The sequence below is a fragment of the Rhinoraja longicauda genome, chromosome 7 (genome assembly GCF_053455715.1).
Source record: "Rhinoraja longicauda isolate Sanriku21f chromosome 7, sRhiLon1.1, whole genome shotgun sequence".
NCBI lineage: Eukaryota > Metazoa > Chordata > Chondrichthyes > Rajiformes > Arhynchobatidae > Rhinoraja > Rhinoraja longicauda.
In genome coordinates, this window is record NC_135959.1 from 54,106,693 (window position 1) to 54,124,871 (window position 18,179).

Genomic DNA, 18,179 nt, shown 5'->3' on the forward strand with positions numbered 1-18,179 from the left:
TTAAGAACCTGATGGTTGTAGGAAAGTAACTGTTCCTGAACTTGGTGTTGTGAGAATTCTTGACTTCTGTACCTCCTGACAGATGGCTGCAGTGAGAAGAGGGCATGGGCCAGATATGGGGGATCCTTGATGATTGATTCCACCTATTTGAAGCAGCGCCACACATAGATGCTTTTGATGGTGGGGAGGTTTGTGCCCATGATAAACCAGGCTACCTATCTCTGCATCCACTTGCATTCCTGTGCATTGGAATTTCTGTATGGAACTATGATGCAACCAGTCAACATACTTTCTATAGTACATGTGTAGAAATTTGTGAGAGTATTTGGTGATGTGCCAAGTCTCTTTGAACAACCAAGAAAGTAGAGGTGTGGTGCACCTTTGTAAACAGATCTATGTGCTAGATCATCAGAGAGGTTAACACCCATGAATTTGAAGCGGCTAACTCCCGTGATTCGACCAGACAACATTGGCATCGTCAGTGAGAAGGTCAATGGGGAGATTTGTTTGGAGGTTCAAGGCTCAGGCAATGTTGGATTCCAGACGAATGACTTACTGTGTTGGGTGGTAGAGTCAACTACTGAGGGGCAAAACTTTGTTGGGGCAGGAATAGGCAATTGGGTGCCATCAGTGACATTGGCATGTTAAAGAAAATACATAGCTCTCAATTAATTGATGCTGAAGACCCAGCGGCAGCCTAAAAAGGTTTATATCCTTTAATACACATCTAATTAGGCCTTACAAAAGTTTGAGTACCACATATTATTACAACATGAGGTGCATAAATAGATTCCTTTTTATTCAATCTTTATTGTTAAGCAAATTACGCCTTCCACTTAACATTATAAACAATTTGGAAAGAAATATAAGAAAATAACTGCAGATGCTGGTACAAATCGAAGGTATTTATTCACAAAATGCTGGAGTAACTCAGCAGGTCAGGCAACATCTCAGGAGAGAAGGAATGGGTGACATTTCGGGTCGAGACCCTTCTTCAGACTGATGTCAGGGGGGCGGGACAAAGGAAGGATATAGGTGGAGACAGGAAGATAGAGGGAGAACTGGGAAGGGGGAGCCGAAGAGAGGGACAGAGGAACTATCTAAAGTTGGAGGTCAATGTTCATACTGCTGGGCTGTAAGCTGCCCAAGCGAAACATGAGGTGCTGTTCCTCCAATTTCCGGTGGGCCTCACTATGGCACTGGAGGAGGCCCATGACAGAAAGGTCAGACTGGGAGTGGGAGGGGGAGTTGAAGTGCTCAGCCACCGGGAGATCAGGTTGGTTAAGGCGGACTGAGCGAAGGTGTTGAGCGAAACGATCGCCTAGCCTGCGTTTGGTTTCGCCGATGTAAAGAAATTGACATCTAGAGCAGCGGATGCAATAGATGAGGTTGGAGGAGGTGCAGGTGAACCTCTGTCTCACCTGGAAAGACTGTTTGGGTCCTTGGATGGAGTTGAGGGGGGAGGTAAAGGGACAGGTGTTGCATCTCCTGCGGTTGCAGGGGAAGGTGCCCGGGGATGGGGTGGTTTGGGTCGGAAGGGACGAGTAGACCAGGGAGTTACGGAGGGAGCGATCTCTGCGGAACGCAGAAAGGGGAGGGGATGGGAAGATGTGGCCAGTGGTGGGGTCTCGTTGTAGGTGCCGGAAATGTTAGTGGATGATTTGTTGGATACGCTGGCTGGTGGGGTGGAAGGTGAGAACGAGGGGGATTCTGTCCTTGTTACGAATGGGGGGAGGGGGAGCAAGAGCGGAGCTGCGGGATGTAGAAGAGACACTAGTGAGAGCCTCATCTACAATGGAAGAGGGGAAGCCCTGTTTCCTGAAGAATGAGGACATCTCTGATGCCCTAGTGTGAAACACCTCATCCCGGGCGCAGATGCGGCGTAGACGAAGGAATTGGGAGTAGGGGATGTAGAAATGTAGATTGCAAAGAAATTTAATCCTGACAATGAGAATTTTATTGTTCCATGACTAAAGATTACCCCTCAAGGAAGGGTAATCTATAACATGATGTTTAGAGATTTAGCATGGCTCTGAGTCAATGCCTATAATTGATCACCCGTTCACACTAGTTTCATGTTATTCCACTTTCTCTTCCACTCCCTACACACTCGGGGCAATTCACAGAAGCCAATTAACCTATACACCCGCACGTCTTTGGGATAATGGAGGAAACAAGAGAAACCCACACAGTCACAGGGAGAATGTGCAAGCTCCACACAGGCAGCACCCAAGGCCAGGATCAAACTCGGGTATCTGGCACTGTCAAGTCAAGTCAAGTCAATTTTATTTGTATAGCACATTTAAAAACAACCCACGTTGACCAAAGTGCTGCACATCTGATTAGGAAAAAATAAATAAACATACAGTGGCAGGCAGCCAAACACAACGGCGCGGCCATCTTGAACAAAATGTTTAACTAAAGCAGAATGGTCTGTGAAGCAGCAGCTCTACCAGCTGCCCCACTGTACCACCCTAATGATTAAGAACAAGTTTAACTATTGGCTAAAAACACTGCTGGAAGAATTCTGCTGGCCGAGCAGCATCTGCAGGGGTAAAGAAATGAGAACATTGAAAAGTACAACACAGCAACAGGCCCTGGGACTCACAATGTCTGTGCCAAACATGATTCCAAGCTAAACTAATCTCACTTGCCTGCACATGATCCATATTCCTCCATTCCCTGCATGTCCACCTGCCTATCTAAAAGCCACTCAAATGTCACTATTGTATATGCCTCCACCACCACCCCTGGCAATGCCTTCTAGGCACCCACTACCCTCTGTGTAAAAAACAAACTTGCGCTGAATATCTCTTTTAAACTTTGAATGGTTGACATTTCCAGTGAAGACCCGGCATCAGGACTGAGGGTAGAAAATAGTAACTCTTAGTTGTTGAGTGACACAGATTTATTGTTTATAAAGAGATTCAACTGGAAAACACATCATTTGCTCCACCACATGTGTTCTTACCATTAAGCACCCATTAATATTGAAGTTATACAACATGAAGACAAACCCTTCGGCCCATCTCATCTATGCCATCCAAGATGTCCATGTGAGACAGTCTAATTTGTTTGCTTTTGACACATATCCCTCCATATCTTCTCTATCCGTATGGTTAATCCCATTTTATTTTCATCCCATTTACTTTTCTCCCCTTTCCTGTTACCTCTTTTTACGCAGCCTCCCCCCACCTCCCTGTTTCTACCACTCATCTACATGATGGGGATGATTTACAGCAGCCATCTAACCTTAAAACGTGCACGCTTTAGGGACGTGGAAGGAAATGAGCACATGGAGAAACCCACACATACTTGGGAACACCAGGTTTCCCTGAATTATTCAGTGTTATTGTTGTTCCTGTAGCTGGAGTCTGTAGCTTGAATGATCACAGAATTAGCTAAATATAGAGCTTCAGGGCTAAAAGGAGCCCCGTGAGGAATCCAACATTGCAGCGGAAATAGGAAATTCCTGGTGATCAGCTATATAGAAATTTAGGTTTGCATGTTTGCCTGAGAGTCCTGAACCTCCACACAATTGAATATAATTGCGGCATTTCCACAAGGAATTGCTGGTAGTTTTGGAGAAGATATGGGATATTTTTATTAGTTTATTCCCATAGATAAAATAATAATAACAAAAATAGTCTTGTTTGAGATATTATTAGTGCAAAAGAGTAGCTAGTGGACTGCATAAAGGAAACAGTTTACCATTTGCTGGAATGGCAAGCAAAATTCAGATGTCCTCACTTGAGAGCTTTGGAGAACTTTGTGCTATTTGCAAAATGGCAGAGAAATCCTGACTGAGTATGGTTGAGGATAAGTACAGTGAAGTGACAAAATTGATCAGAGATCAAATGTATGGTGGGATTTACCTATGATCAGTTAGGAGAAAGCTCAGTGCTGGGACTTGCGGTCTGTTACATAAATTAACAATGTGAATATGGATGGCTCGTGGACTCACAATGGAAAAGAAATTGAAGATGTAAACTAATTCTCAACACAAGGATGCATTCTCAGTCCCCAACTATACTCTCTATATACTGATGACTGTGCGGCCATGTCTGCAAATTACATCAAATGAAAAATGCAAAACCTCAATATACAGTGCCCTCCATAATGTTTGGGACAAAGACCCATCATTTATTTATTTGCCTCTGTACTCCACAATTTGAGATTTGTAATAGAAAAAATCACATGTGGTTAAAGTGCACATTGTCAGATTTTATTAAAGGGTATTTTTACACATTTTGGTTTCACCATGTAGAAATTACAGAGCATGTTTATACATAGTCCCCCAATTCAGGGCACCATAATGTTTGGGACACATGGCTTCACAGGTGTTTGTAATTCCTCAGGTGTGTTTAAATGCCTCCTTAATGCAGGTATAAGAGAGCTCTCAGCACCTAGTGTTTCCTCCAGTCTTTCCATCACCTTTAGAAACTTTTATTGCTGTTTATCAACATGAGGACCAAAGTTGTGCCAATAAAAGTCAAAGAAGCCATTATGAGCCTGAGAAACAAGAATAAAGCTGTTAAAGACATCAGCCAAACCTTAGGCTTACCAAAATCAACTGTTTTGAACATTATTAAGAAGAAAGAGAGCACTGGTGAGCTTACTAATCGGAAAGGGACTGGTAGGCCAAGGAACACCTCCACAGCTGATAACAGAAGAATTCTCTCTATAATAAAGACAAATCTCCAAACACCTGTCTGGCAGATCAGAAGCACTCTTCAGGAGTCAAGTGTGGATTTGTCAATGGCCACTATCATCAGAAGACTTCCTGAACAGAAATACAGAGGCTACACTGCAAGATGCAAACCACTGGTTAGCTGCAAAAATAGGATAGGCAGGTTACAGATTGCCAATTAGTACTTAAAAGAGCAACCACATTTCTGGAAAAAGGTCTTGTGGACAGATGAGATGAAGATTAACTTGTATCAGAGTGATGGCAAGAGCAAAGTATGGAGGAGAGAAGGAACTGCCCAAGATCCAAAGCATACCACCTCATCTGTGAAACACGGTGGTGGGGGTGTTATGGCCTGGGCATATATGGCTGCTGAAGGTACTGGCTCACTTATCTTCATTGCTGATACAACTGCTGATGGTAGTAGCATAATGAATTCTGAAGTGTATAGGCACATCCTATCTGCTCAAGTTCAAATAAATGCCTCAAAACTCATTGACCGGTGGTTCATTCTACAGCAAGACAATGATCCCAAACATACTGCTAAAGGAACAAAGGAGTTTTTGAAGCTAATAATGGTCAATTCTTGAGTGGCCAAGTCAATCATCCGATCTGAACCCAATTGAGCATGACTTTTATATGCTGAAGAGAAAAATGAAGAGGACTAGCCCCCAAAACAAGCATAAGCTAAAGATGTTTGCAATACAGCCTGGCAGAGCATCATCAGAGAAGACATCCAGCAACTGGTGATGTCCATCAATCGCAGACATCAAGCAGTCATTGCATGCAAGGGATATGCAACAAAATACTAAACATGACTACTTTCATTTACATGACATTGCTGTGTCCCAAACATTATGGTGCCCTGAAATGGGGGGACTATGTATGAACACTGCTGTAATTTCTACATGGTGAAACCAAAATGTATAAAAATGACCTTTATTAAAACTGACAATGTGATTTAACCATTTTACCACATGTGATTTTTTCTATTACAAATCTCAAATTGTGGAGTACAGAGGCAAATAAATAAATGATGTGTCTTTGTCCCAAACATTATGGAGGTCACTATATAGGTTACTTCAATAGCCAAGGCATAGCATATAAAAGCGGTGGGGTCATAGTATAACTTTATAAAACATTGGTTGGTCATAGCAAGAGTACTGTGTACAGTTTTGGTCGCCATACTATAGGATGGACATGATGGAACTGGAGAAGATGCAGAGGAAATTCACCAAGATGCTGCCTGAGTGGTGTTTTTTCAGTTATACGGCGAGATTGGATAAACTGGTTTATTATATAATTCGATAAAGGTGGTGTGGTGGAATCAAATAGATGGCTACATAATTATCAGGGGCATAAAGGGGGTAGGAAAGTTTTTCCCATTATAGTTATCAAAAATAGAGGACCGGTTCAAGTAAGGATTAGAAGATTTATAGGGATTCCGAAGAAAAAACATTTACACCAAGAGGGTTTCTAGAGCACTCTACTTGAGTGAATGGTGGAGGAAGGTGCTTGCAACATTTAAGAAATATCTGGTTGAGCACTTGAATCACCAAGGATAAAAGGTTGTGACTGTGATTCTAAGATAGAATATCAGAGAACTGGATTGAGGTTTCTCAAATGTACATGGGATTGTTTAATTCAACAGTATATTGTTTGTAAAATGAGGAAGAGTAAAGTGATAGGCCTATTTCTGCAAATGAAGTGGGTCATTTAAGTGATCTAAAAGAAGGGTGATATTTGAGAACTAATATTCTGAGTCAAATTTGGTGTACATGCTATTTACAGATCTTGGACAGAAATGAACCAATTTCAGTTGAGAATGCAAGTGTTGTATTAATATAGCTTGGGATAGCAGATTGCATCTAATGATCATGAGGTTGTCTCAGCAGAATGGCCTTGCTTTCTTTACCTTCAGAATCTGGAGTCCTTTATTGTTACTCCTATCGAATATGTTTACTACATATGGTGTGTCCTCCCATTTCCATGAAATTATTTTGTATTTCATGGAGAAGTTGTCACAATTAGGAATAAGCTTCGATTCAAATAGGTGTTTCATTACCTGACTCTGCCCAGTTTGTCATAGTAGTCCAGTTCTCATTTCAAATTAAAATTTACATGGCATTGATAATTCTAATTGTAATTATTTACTGATGAGGATCCATGGAATTTGTCCAATGTTTCATTTGTAGAACTGAAAAAATATTTTTTTTAATTAGTTTTGGATTTACCAGATCAGACCTCAATTGTGATTTAAATTTTATCCCACAGCTGCTTCTCTTGTTCTGGAACTGGTAGCCTCACCAGAGATTACATTGTCACACACCTCATTAATATTGGCTTGCTTGCCGTACATCCTTACTATTATGTGTGTGTGCTGGGACCGCAGCTATTTACAATATACATTAACGACTTGGATGAAGAGATTAAAAGTACCATTAGCAAATTTGCAGATGATACAAAGCTGGGTGGTAGTGTGAACTGTGAGGAAGATGCTATGAGGTTGCAGAGTGACTTGGACAGGTTGTGTGAGTGGGCGGATGCATGGCAGATGCAGTTTAATGTGGATAAGGTGAGGTTATCCACTTTAGTGGTAAGAATAGGAAGGCAGAGTATTATCTGAATGGTGTCAAGTTAGGAAAAGGGGACGCACAACGAGATCTGGGTGTCCTAGTGCATCAGTCACTGAAAGGAAGCATGCAGGTACAGCAGGCAGTGAAGAAAGCCAATGGAATGTTGGCCTTCATAACAAGAGGAGTTGAGTATAGGAGCAAAGAGGTCCTTCTGCAGTTGTACAGGGCCCTAGTGAGACCACACGTGGAGTACTGTGTGCAGTTTTGGTCTCCAAATTTGAGGAAGGATATTCTTGCTATTGAGGGCGTGCAGCGTAGGTTTACTAGGTTAATTCCTGGAATGGTGGGACTGTCGTATGTTGAAAGACTGGATCGACTAGGCTTGTATACACTGGAATTTAGAAAGATGAGAGGAGATCTTATCGAAACGTATAAGATTATTAAGGGGTTGGACACGTTAGAGGCAGGAAACATGTTCCCAATGTTGGGGGAGTCCAGAACAAGGGGCCACAGTTTAAGAATAAGGGGTAGGCCATTTAGAACTGAGATGAGGAAAAACTTTTTCAGTCAGAGAGTTGTAAATCTGTGGAATTCTCTGCCTCAGGGGCCAATTCTCTGAATGCATTCAAGAGAGAACTAGATAGAGCTCTTAAGGATAGCGGAGTCAGGGGGTATGGGGAGAAAGCAGGAACAGGGTACTGATTGAGAATGATCAGCCATGATCACATTGAATGGCGGTGCTGGCTCGAAGGGCCGAATGACCTACTCCTGCACCTATTGTCTATTGTGTGGATAAATGAGTGAGGAAAAGAGGAGAAATTGCAAAAGCTTGTAAATAAATTTTAATTTTGTTGAGCTCATATAATAGAATAACATTTAGATAATACCTGGTGCTTGTAAATCCTTTCATAAATTGGATGTGGACATATTTGAAATATTCATGTTTTATGTTTTTTGCTATGATGGAAATAGATTAATGAGGTATTTATAAAATTGCAACTTTGAGCAATTTAATCTTATTCTAATTGATAGAAATAAACTTGATGTAATCTTTGTAGAAAAACCATCAGATACTGTTTACACTGCAATGCATTTATCAAATCATTACCAGGGTTTGAAATTGACATTTGCTTTAGCTGTACAAAATATATGAAAGAGGATAAGAGACAGCTGTGTTTTGTTCCAAGTTGCTAATTATTCCTTTTATATTAAGTAGAGCATCTGCAAAAAGTATTTCATTTTGAAATAGGTATTCCAACAATAAATCTTGAAAATAAATCATCTCATGATGCAAAATATTTGCTAATGTTTTTGGAATATATATTCATTTTCCTCGTGTTGTCTGACATATTTATGCAGCATTAAGAGATTTGTATATAAAGCAACCACAATGAAAATTTGATGATGACAGATTGACTATTATTTGAAATAATAAAACTAAGAAACATTGTAAAATTGCATTTTCCAAAGTTGTATTGTGCATAGGTACTTTTCTGTGCTCCAGCATGTCACATTAGCACCAAAATGGTGCACATGTTTGCTTTCAGAAATAAAAGCAAAAAATACAAGAAATACTCAGTCCAGAACAAGGGGCCACAGTTTAAGAATAAGGGGTAGGATAGGCAAGATTTGTAAAGTTCATCATCAATTCAAGATGTCATTTATAATTATTTTTCCACAAATGCTGTTTGACCTGCCAAGTATTTCCAGCAGTTTTTATTTCAAGATTTACATATCTGCTTTCAGATTTGCCTACAATTCTTTTTCCTTGATTTACATATGTGTGATCCACTCTAATGCGAAACATCACCTCATTCCTCTCTTCTTTAAACACAAGCAATTTTTTTAATCCAATCTGTACACTTCTGTTCTCTAAAATTTACTATTCATTTCAAGCTGTGGTTCTCATTGTTCCCATTCCCTATGCCATTGCCATACTGTGGTGCAGTGTGTACCATCTACAAAATGCATTTACTTGTCTAGTTTATTTTGACGAGACCTGCCCAACCCACAGCCTGAATCACCAATATGAATAAGAATGGCAGATGCACGGAAACCCAATATCTGGTTCCTCTCCAGGTGGAATACTATCCTGATTTGGAAACACAGTGCCATTTGTTCATTATTACTAAGCCAACATTGTTGAACCCATACCTGGTATTGTGAATGCACCTTCACTAGAAGAATTACAATTTTTCAGAATTGGCTCAGCACCATCTTCTCGGGAGCAAGGGCAGTCTCTGAGATACTCCCATTCTGAGAAATGAATAAATAAAACAAATAAAGATTTGGGTCACATATCCTTTTCTAGAATGAAAATTACAAAACTGTATTTATGTTTTTATTCAGGTAGGCTTATATTAACATTTAAATTATTACTCAGTAGCTGTGCTTAAGAATCATGCTATTGATATTTGATATGACAGTCGTGAGGAATTACTTTTTATTTGTTCATTGGTTTAATATTACCTTGCTTTATACCGTAACTAAATATTGCTATTTATAGTTCATAAATTACACAAACAGAATTAGGCCATTCGGCCCATCAAATCTACACTGCCATTCAATCATGGCTGATCTGTCTTTCCCCCTCAACCCCATTCTCCTGCCTTCTCCCCATAACCCCTGACGCCCATACTAATCAAGAATATGTCAGTCTCCGCCTTAAAAATTGACTTGCCTCCACAGCAGTCTGTGACAATGAATTCCACAGATTCATCACCGTCAGACTAAAGAAATTTCTCCTCATCTCCTTTCTAAAGGTACGTCCTTTTATTCTGAGGCTATCGCCTCTAGTCCTAGATTCTCCCACTAGTGGAAACATCCTCTCCATATTCACTATCCAGGCTTTTCACTGTTCTGTAAGTTTCAATTAGGGCCCCCCCCCACCCCATCCTTCTAAACTAGCGAGTAAAGGCCTTGTGCCGTTAATATTTAACGTAATTTATACTGCTCTGGACAATTCTATTTCGGTGGCAGTAATAGATATTCCTTTTCAAAATTCACATACTATAATGGTTTAATGATAGTTAAATCACTAACCCATTAATATTTTCAATTATTGTAATCATAGGATATAGGCTTGATATTTACCAGTATAAATATACTACTACTGTCCTATTAATCACTTTAAGTTAATGTAATAAATTGTTTTAAAATGGAGACATAAGTAACAGCAGATGCTGAAATCTTGAGCAAAATACAAATGTTGGAGGAATTCAGCAGGTCAGGCAGCGACTGTTGAGGGAATGAACAAGCAACGTTTTGGGTCAGAACCCTCCTTCAATCTAAATGTAGAAACAAGGAACCCGCAGATGCTGGATTACAAGGGAAAAACACAAAATGCTGGAGTAACTCAGCAGGTCAGACAGCATCCTTAGAGAACATGGATAGGTAATCTGCTGCCTAACCACTGAGTTCTTCCAGCACTTTGTCTTCTAATAAAGAGCTTTACCTATTTGTGTGGCAGAACTGTAGTTAGGTTCTGAGCAAGCAGCCAGAGATCTTAACTATTGATCATGAAATAAAACCCCACCTAGGATGAGGGAATGCAAATTTGAGTAATTAAGTACGGAAGATAACATTTCAGTAACACTAATTGTGAAATGGTAGCACTGTCCTTCAGAGAAGGAAATCTGATATCCGTATGATTCTAGAAATGCGAAAGGCTTCAGAAGCTGAAAAATGGTGCAAAAAAACCAGAAACCCAACTGCTGGTTGAACACAGCTGGTCAGACAGTATCTATGGAGGGAACTGACATTTTGAATTGAGACACTTCCGCTAGATTGAGAATGAAGGGGAATTAGCCACTGGAGAGAGGTGAGGGATTGAGGCCAGAGCTGGCACACGATAGGTGGATCCAGGTGAGGAGGGCTGAATTGGTGAATGAAAATGGGTGGAAATCTGAGAGGAGGCAAGAGACAACATCAGAACATCAGGGGCTGAGACGTGATAGGGGGAGGTAACCAGAGGCAGCAGATTATGGAAAAGAATGGGACCAAATAAGAGAGGATGGGTAGGAAAGAACTGCAAATGCTGGTTTAAACTGAAGGTGGACTCAAAAAACTGGAGTAACTCAGCGGGTCAGGCAGCATCTCTGAAGAAAAGGAAGAGGTGATGTTTCAGGTCCAGATCCTTCTTCGGACTGAGAGTCAAGGGAAAGGGGAACGAGAGATATAGACGGTACATTGGACAAACGAATGAAAGATATACAAAGTGCAACGATGATCAAGGAAAGGTGGAGCCCCACAATGGTCCATTGTTGGCTGTGGGGTAAGTTATTACAGACAGTGAAACAACAGGATGGCAGTGAAACTAGTGCAAAGATGGGTGGGTGAGGGACAGAGAGAGAGAGAGGGAATGCAAAAGTTACTTGAAGTTAGAGAAATCATTATTCTTAACGCTGGGTTGTAAGCTGCCCAAGCAAAATGTGAAGCGCTTTTCCTCCAGTTTACATTTGGCCTCACTCTGACAATGGAGGAGGCCCAGGACTGAAAGGTCAGTATGGGAATGGGAAGGGGAGTTACAGTGTTTGGCAACCGGGAGAGCACGTAGGCCAATGCAAACTGACTAAAGGTGTTCAGCGAAATGATTGCCCTGTCTATGCTTGGTCTTGCTGATATATGGGAGTCCACACCTGGAACAGCAGACACCTGCAATGGGATCCCACCATTAGGCACATCTTCCCATCTTCACCCCTTTCCTCTTTCCGCAGAGACCGTTCCCACTGCAACTCCCTGGTCAGCTCATCCCAAACCACCCCCTCCCCAGGTACCTTTCCATACAACCTCAGGACATGCAACACCTGACCCTATACCTTCTCCCTCAATTCTGTCCAGGGACCCTGACAGTCCTTTCAGGTGAGGATGAGGTTCACTTGCACCTCCTCCAACCTCATCTATATCCACTGTTTCAGGTGGAGAGGATTCTTTGGGGCAGGATTTCCAGTCTTGGGATAGGCAGGGATTGCTTGTGGAGAGTTAGAATGTCTTTGCGCATGGGAAATTATATCTCCCAAACCTGATGTTTTTTAAGAAGTCATCAACAGGATTAATGAGGGCAGGGCACTGGACGTTATCTATATGGACATTAGCAAAGCCTCTGACAACATTCTGCATGTTAGTCTAGAGTGCGTGGAATCATCAATTGAGCTGGCTAATAGGATTCAAAATTAGATCGGAGGAAGAAATCAAAGAATAGTTCTGGAAGACTATGGGGTTTTTTCTGATTGGAGGCCTGTTACCAGTGGAGAGCTGTATGTTCTGAGCTGGGTCCACTGCTGCTTGTTATATACATTAACAGTTTGGAACGAAGGGCCTGTTTCCATGCTATATAACTTTATGACTCGAGGCAACCGATTTGACAATAGACAATAGTGCAGGAGTAGGCCATTTGGTCTCCCTGTAGTTGCCATCTTAATCTCCCAGTTGCCAATCATTTCACTGTCCCTTCCCATCCCCATATTTTCTATACTCAGCCTCCCCACTGAGTTTGAGATCAAATGCAAATTAGAGGAACAGCTCCCCGTATTCCACCTGGGTAGTCTACAATTCAAAGCCATGATCATTGAATTCTCTAATTTCAGGTAACACACATCCACTCTATCCCTTTCTCTCTCTTTCTATCCACCCTGGCCCCACTCGAGCCCCTTTCTTCCCACCTTACCCCCAAGCTCCCTATTGCTCTGCTTTTTTTCTCCCCTCCCCAACTCACCTCTCACTGGATACCCCCTCCCACCCCCACTGCTCACCCCTCTCTGTCCCCATCTGCCACCACCCCTCATTCAGTTCCATTCTTCACCTTCCTATCAAATTCCAGAATCGGCAGCCTTTTCTCCACTTATCACTTGCCACCCTTTGTCACTACCTCCGCTCTTCAAAACCCCACTTGACTTATCTGCCTATTAACTCCTCCACATCTGTATCTACTCACTTGCACCACTCATACCTCCATCTTTTTATACTGGATATTTCCCCCTATTCTTTCACTCTAGATGAAAGGTCTCAACCCAAAATGTCGGCTGTTCATTTCCCTCCACATATGCTGCCTGACCCACTGAGTTTGTCCAGCTGCCAATGACCTATCCTGTGCCAGATCTTGCCCCACCCCTTCACTCCTCTATGCTGGCTATCTCCCCTCCAGTGTTTCGTTCTAGAGGGTCTTGATCTAAAACATGGACTATTCATTTCCGTCCACAGATGCCGCTTGACCTGGCGAGTTCAGGCAGCTGTTTGTTTTTGATGCTTGTGTTTCCTCAGTACAGGACTATTTGAATTAAAAGATAAACACTGGCATTATCAGTGACATGAATGAGAAAAAGAGTGTTGCTATTATTCCCATTTATCTTGTCTGGCCTGCGAACTGTTCCAGTAGCAGCAACAACTGTTAAATATTTTGTAATGTCAGGAAATTAAGAGCTGCACCCTTTGTGTATTTCTATTTGGATCTGAAATTTGCCAAATAACCTCCTTTAATTTTTGACCTGAAACTAGTTTGCAGTCTTGGCCAATATTTTGTTGAAATAAATGTGACCCTGCAGTTCACCAGTCTAAGAACCTCACCTATCCAAATCTTTCTAATCAAAATCTATTCTTGGCTTTTCAACATCTGCCATTCTGTGTCTGAGCAGCAGCCAATTTTGGCTTCTATTTAGAACATGGTCAATTTTTTTTACTAATTAAGTGCCTATTGTCAATTCCATATCTGCAAATAAATTGGATGTGGGATGGGGTGTATATTGTATTCACAGCGAGCAGTCAATTGCCCAGCTAACAATATAGCTTTAAAGTCATAGTCATTAGACACAAGTGTAAGCCCTTTGGGCCACTGCATCTGTGCCATCTCAATGGTTCAATGGTACTTTATTGTCACATGTACCTAGGCAAAGTGAAATTCCTTTTTTGCATACAGTTCAGTAGAAATCTTACTATCTAGGCACAATCATACTTGAGTATAAGAGTGTAAGAATGGTAAAAATAAGAATGTAAAAGACAAATTGTAGGATACAAATCCTAACACTAATTTCTTTCTTTCTCGGGTATTTCTATCAATTTCTCATCCCCACTGATTCTCCTGCTTTCTTGTGGGAGCAATTTTACAGTAGTCAACTAACCTACCAACCAGTGCATTTTTGGGGGCGTAGAAACCTGGAGGAAACCCCTGCAGTCAAAGGGTGAATGTACAAGCTCTACACAGATGCACCTAAGGTCAGGATTGAATTTGGGTCTTTGGAGCTGAAAAGCTGCATTAACCATTGTTTACTCAGAAATTATTCTTTTTAAGGTGATGAAGAAACAACTTATGCAAGAATCTATGGGACTTTCACCCAACATAAGCAGGGTAATTTCATCAAAAATATATGGAGTAGGGGCTATGTTCTCCAATTATCATGAGTGATAGGAGTAGAATTAGGCTTATCACCCCATCAAGTCTACTCTGCCATTCAATCATGGCTGATCTGTCTCTCCCTTCTAACCCTATTCTCCTGCCTTCTCCCCATAACCTCTGACACCCGTACTAATCAAGATTCTATCTATCTTTGCCTTAAAAATATCCACTGATGGCCTCCACAGCCTTCTGTGGCAAAGGATTCCACAGATTCACCACCCTCTAACTAAATTATATGTGTAAATTGAAGCATTATGGTCAACTGGCTTGGCTGATAGTGGAGTTATCCCATTGGACTCTGTCTTAATAGCATTCTTATGAAATTATATAAATTTCAAATTGTATGAATGGCGAATGTTTACATTTCCCAGCATTTATTAAAATAAAGTTTATGTTCTTTAATCTTGTTGCCATCGGAAGTTTCTGATTCTGCTCTTGAAGTATTTCAATTTTTGGGAATGATTTGAAATGCAGGCTGGACAGTGAATTAAAGCAGGTTTTCAACAAACCTTTGAGCAAAAGCCATTGGTCCAAATCTTGCTGAACATGTCCCATAATTTCATGATCTTCACTTACCAGCACCTATCCGATAGGATGTGGTAAAGAGCTCTTGCAGGTCCTTGTGGAGTTGACAGGTGGGCCTTAGATGGCGAGGCCCCGAGGCCCTGCCCCCAAATATTCCTCAGGAGACTTTGACAGACACTGAAGCTGTTGTTTTGTCTTCTCTCAGTGCTTCATGTATTTCAAGAGATTTTAAATGTCTCCATTTTAAAAATATTAAAATTTATTAACATGCAAGTGAACGATAAACGAGTAAGCTAATTAAAACACTTGGAGATAATTCAAAGCATTAAACTATAGTGAAATATTCAAAAAAATAGCTTCCCCTTTGTCTCCTAATTTGCAGACCTGAAATCAATGGAGTTTCTGATCCACCACAGATGCTGAGGGATCCAGTAAGATTGGGCCCTGCCATAAAGCTCGTGGAGTCCAATTACAGGCCATATGTAGCTCTGGCAAGATTAATTTCATTGTTTTCGTCAGTCTCAAAATATATGCCAAGTTGTTGGGCATCGTCCCAATATTTATATTTAGTGAATTATACGTTTGTTTGTGCGACTGTGTATCATAGTTTTTGTGATGTTTACTGCTGCTTCTGGTGCTATTTTGTAGTATTTCGGCTGTTTCTCAGTGACAGAAAGGGTGTTACACAAAATTAACTTGACTTTTATAGGAACTAACTATTGCACTATTACAAGAACGACTTTTAAGGTAGCATAATTGTTGTATACATTGTCACGAAAGTAATATTTTCCTTCCCTGTCAATATTGTTTTAATGTTGCTATTTTCTTCTGGAAATATGCAGCTCGGCACTAGACCCAACTCTTTATTCAACCATAAATCATTCCCTGCTCCCCTTTCTCCCATTACGCCCCAGCTCAAGTGAAACGCCATGCTGCTTTCTGATGAGTACACTTCCCTGTTTCTCCTTTCTTCTGCATCTTAAAAATCTTCTTTTACCTGACCTTATCCTCTTTTGCAAGCCATTAAGATCAATACAGTGGTTGTGCAGGCTGACTTTGGTTTATTTTCCCCTCATTCAATGGAGAACACCATGTGCTCTATGCCCCTCACTTCACAAAAAGTACATTTGTGAAATCATTGGATGAAGAATTGCTGGTGAACATTATCAAAACAGTATTTCTGTTTTTCCTTTCAGCCTACTGAAAGTCCATTGAATGAAGTGGATTCACACTGGGATGCAGTACACAATGAACGCCGGAGTCTTCTTGAGAACGGGTGCAAAAATACTTCTTTAAGGAATCTAACACATACTTCTCTAACAAAGTTTGTCTTGGACCGTATATTTGTGTGCGATAAATACAAAATCCTATTCTGTCAAACCCCAAAAGTTGGTAATACACAGTGGAAGAAAGTTCTCATTGTTTTAAATGGTAATTATGGAGTTTTGTGACATATCTAATATATATTCATATATATCCAAGTGTTTTGTTAACAATAATTTTCCGGAGCACCTTTGTAAGTTTGTAACACCTCAAAGAATATTTCATTCTTACTGTTAAAAGGCCAATCCAATTTTTTAATTATAGACATTCAAGTTTTTGGCTGATGACTTAACAGGTTAAAAACAGTGACTTTATTCTAAAAGTAATGATGTGGCACAGCTCAATTGTTCATATCATTTCAACACTATAGCCTAGAAATTAAATGGGATGCCCCAATTGCTCAGGTACCCTGGCATCCACAATTGAGTGATGAACCACACCATGTCAAAAATATTAAAACTGCAAATGAAAATATTGACTTGTTATAGTGCAAGACTTATTTCCGATATAGGGCTGATCCAGTTGGTAGCTTCACATGTGATAAACCTACCCAGTGGTGTTAACTGACAAATACAAACTTTCAGTGTTACTTGCAAGATAATTGCTGGTTTTCCAATGTGAGATTGCTGATTAACATTGGAGCAATTTTTTTAAAGTGTGGTATTTCTAAAGGAAACCTTAACCAGTCAGAACTGTGCTTTTAATATGCTGTTGGCAGTCTTTTTAAGATTGACAGCAGTCGTGTGGTCTGGTGAGACTGACATTGTGGCTTGAGAACAGTAGGAGGAGGACAGCACATAGAAGGTCATACTTCGGAGACCACCTCTTGCATAACCTCTCGGCGGAGCAATGTTTGAGATGCCTTTGTTTCTCAAATGAGGCTGTCGCTGAATAATAGCACTGCTACAGCCACAACTCTAATTGTCTATGAAGGCAACTGCTATCTTGGCCAGGGTAGATGGTGTCAACATTTGACAAGGTCCTTCATGGTAGACTGGTCCAGAAGAATCACTCACACCGTATGCATATGAAAGAGTAAGTTGGATGCAAAATTGTTTTTTTAACAGGAAAAGGGTAATGGTGGATGAATGTTTTCTGACTGGGGGTCTCTGACAAGTGATTTTCTACAAGATCTCTGTTGTTTGTGACATTTATAAATGATTGGGATGAAAATGTAGGTGGTTAAATTAGTAGGAGATAGATTAATGTTAGATAATACTTTGGCTTCCCTGGAGGAGTTTCAGGAACGAAGGAATAAACTAAAAAAGGAAATCAGAAGGGCAAAAAGTAGCCAGGAGATAGCTCTGGCGTATAGCATTAAGGACAATCCCAAAAGATTTTATAAATATATAGGGGGAGGGAAAGTGTAACCAAAGAGAGAGTGGGACTTCTCAGGAATCAAAGTGGTCACCTCTGTGTGGAGCCACAGGACATGGGCAAGGTCCTAAATGAGTATTTCTCCTCTGTATTTACCGAGGAGAAAGATATTAGGATGGAAGAAATTGGAGCAGTCACTGGAAGTGTCTTGAGAGCAGTCAGGGTTACAGTCGAAGAAGTGCTGAAGATACTGTTGTGTTTGAAGGTAGACAAATCTCCAGGGCCTGATCAGATATATCCGAGGACATTGCGGGAAACTAAAGAGGAAATTGCGGGAGCCCTGGTTGAAATTTACGAGTCGTCC

General features: G+C 40.8%; 1 protein-coding gene across 2 annotated transcripts in view; it reads left to right on the forward strand.

Moving 5' to 3' along the window:
- chst10 (carbohydrate sulfotransferase 10) overlaps positions 1 to 18,179 on the forward strand; it is a 36,506-nt gene that overhangs the window by 9,515 nt on the left and 8,812 nt on the right. Inside the window, exons 3-4 of one of the 2 annotated variants that reach the window (XM_078402607.1) lie at positions 14,364 to 14,469; positions 16,372 to 16,606. In XM_078402607.1, coding sequence (XP_078258733.1) covers positions 14,440 to 14,469; positions 16,372 to 16,606 — 265 coding nt within the window. In that variant the 5' untranslated portion in view covers positions 14,364 to 14,439. The remainder of the gene's footprint in view (positions 1 to 14,363; positions 14,470 to 16,371; positions 16,607 to 18,179) is intronic. The other variant, XM_078402605.1, reaches the window with a different exon arrangement.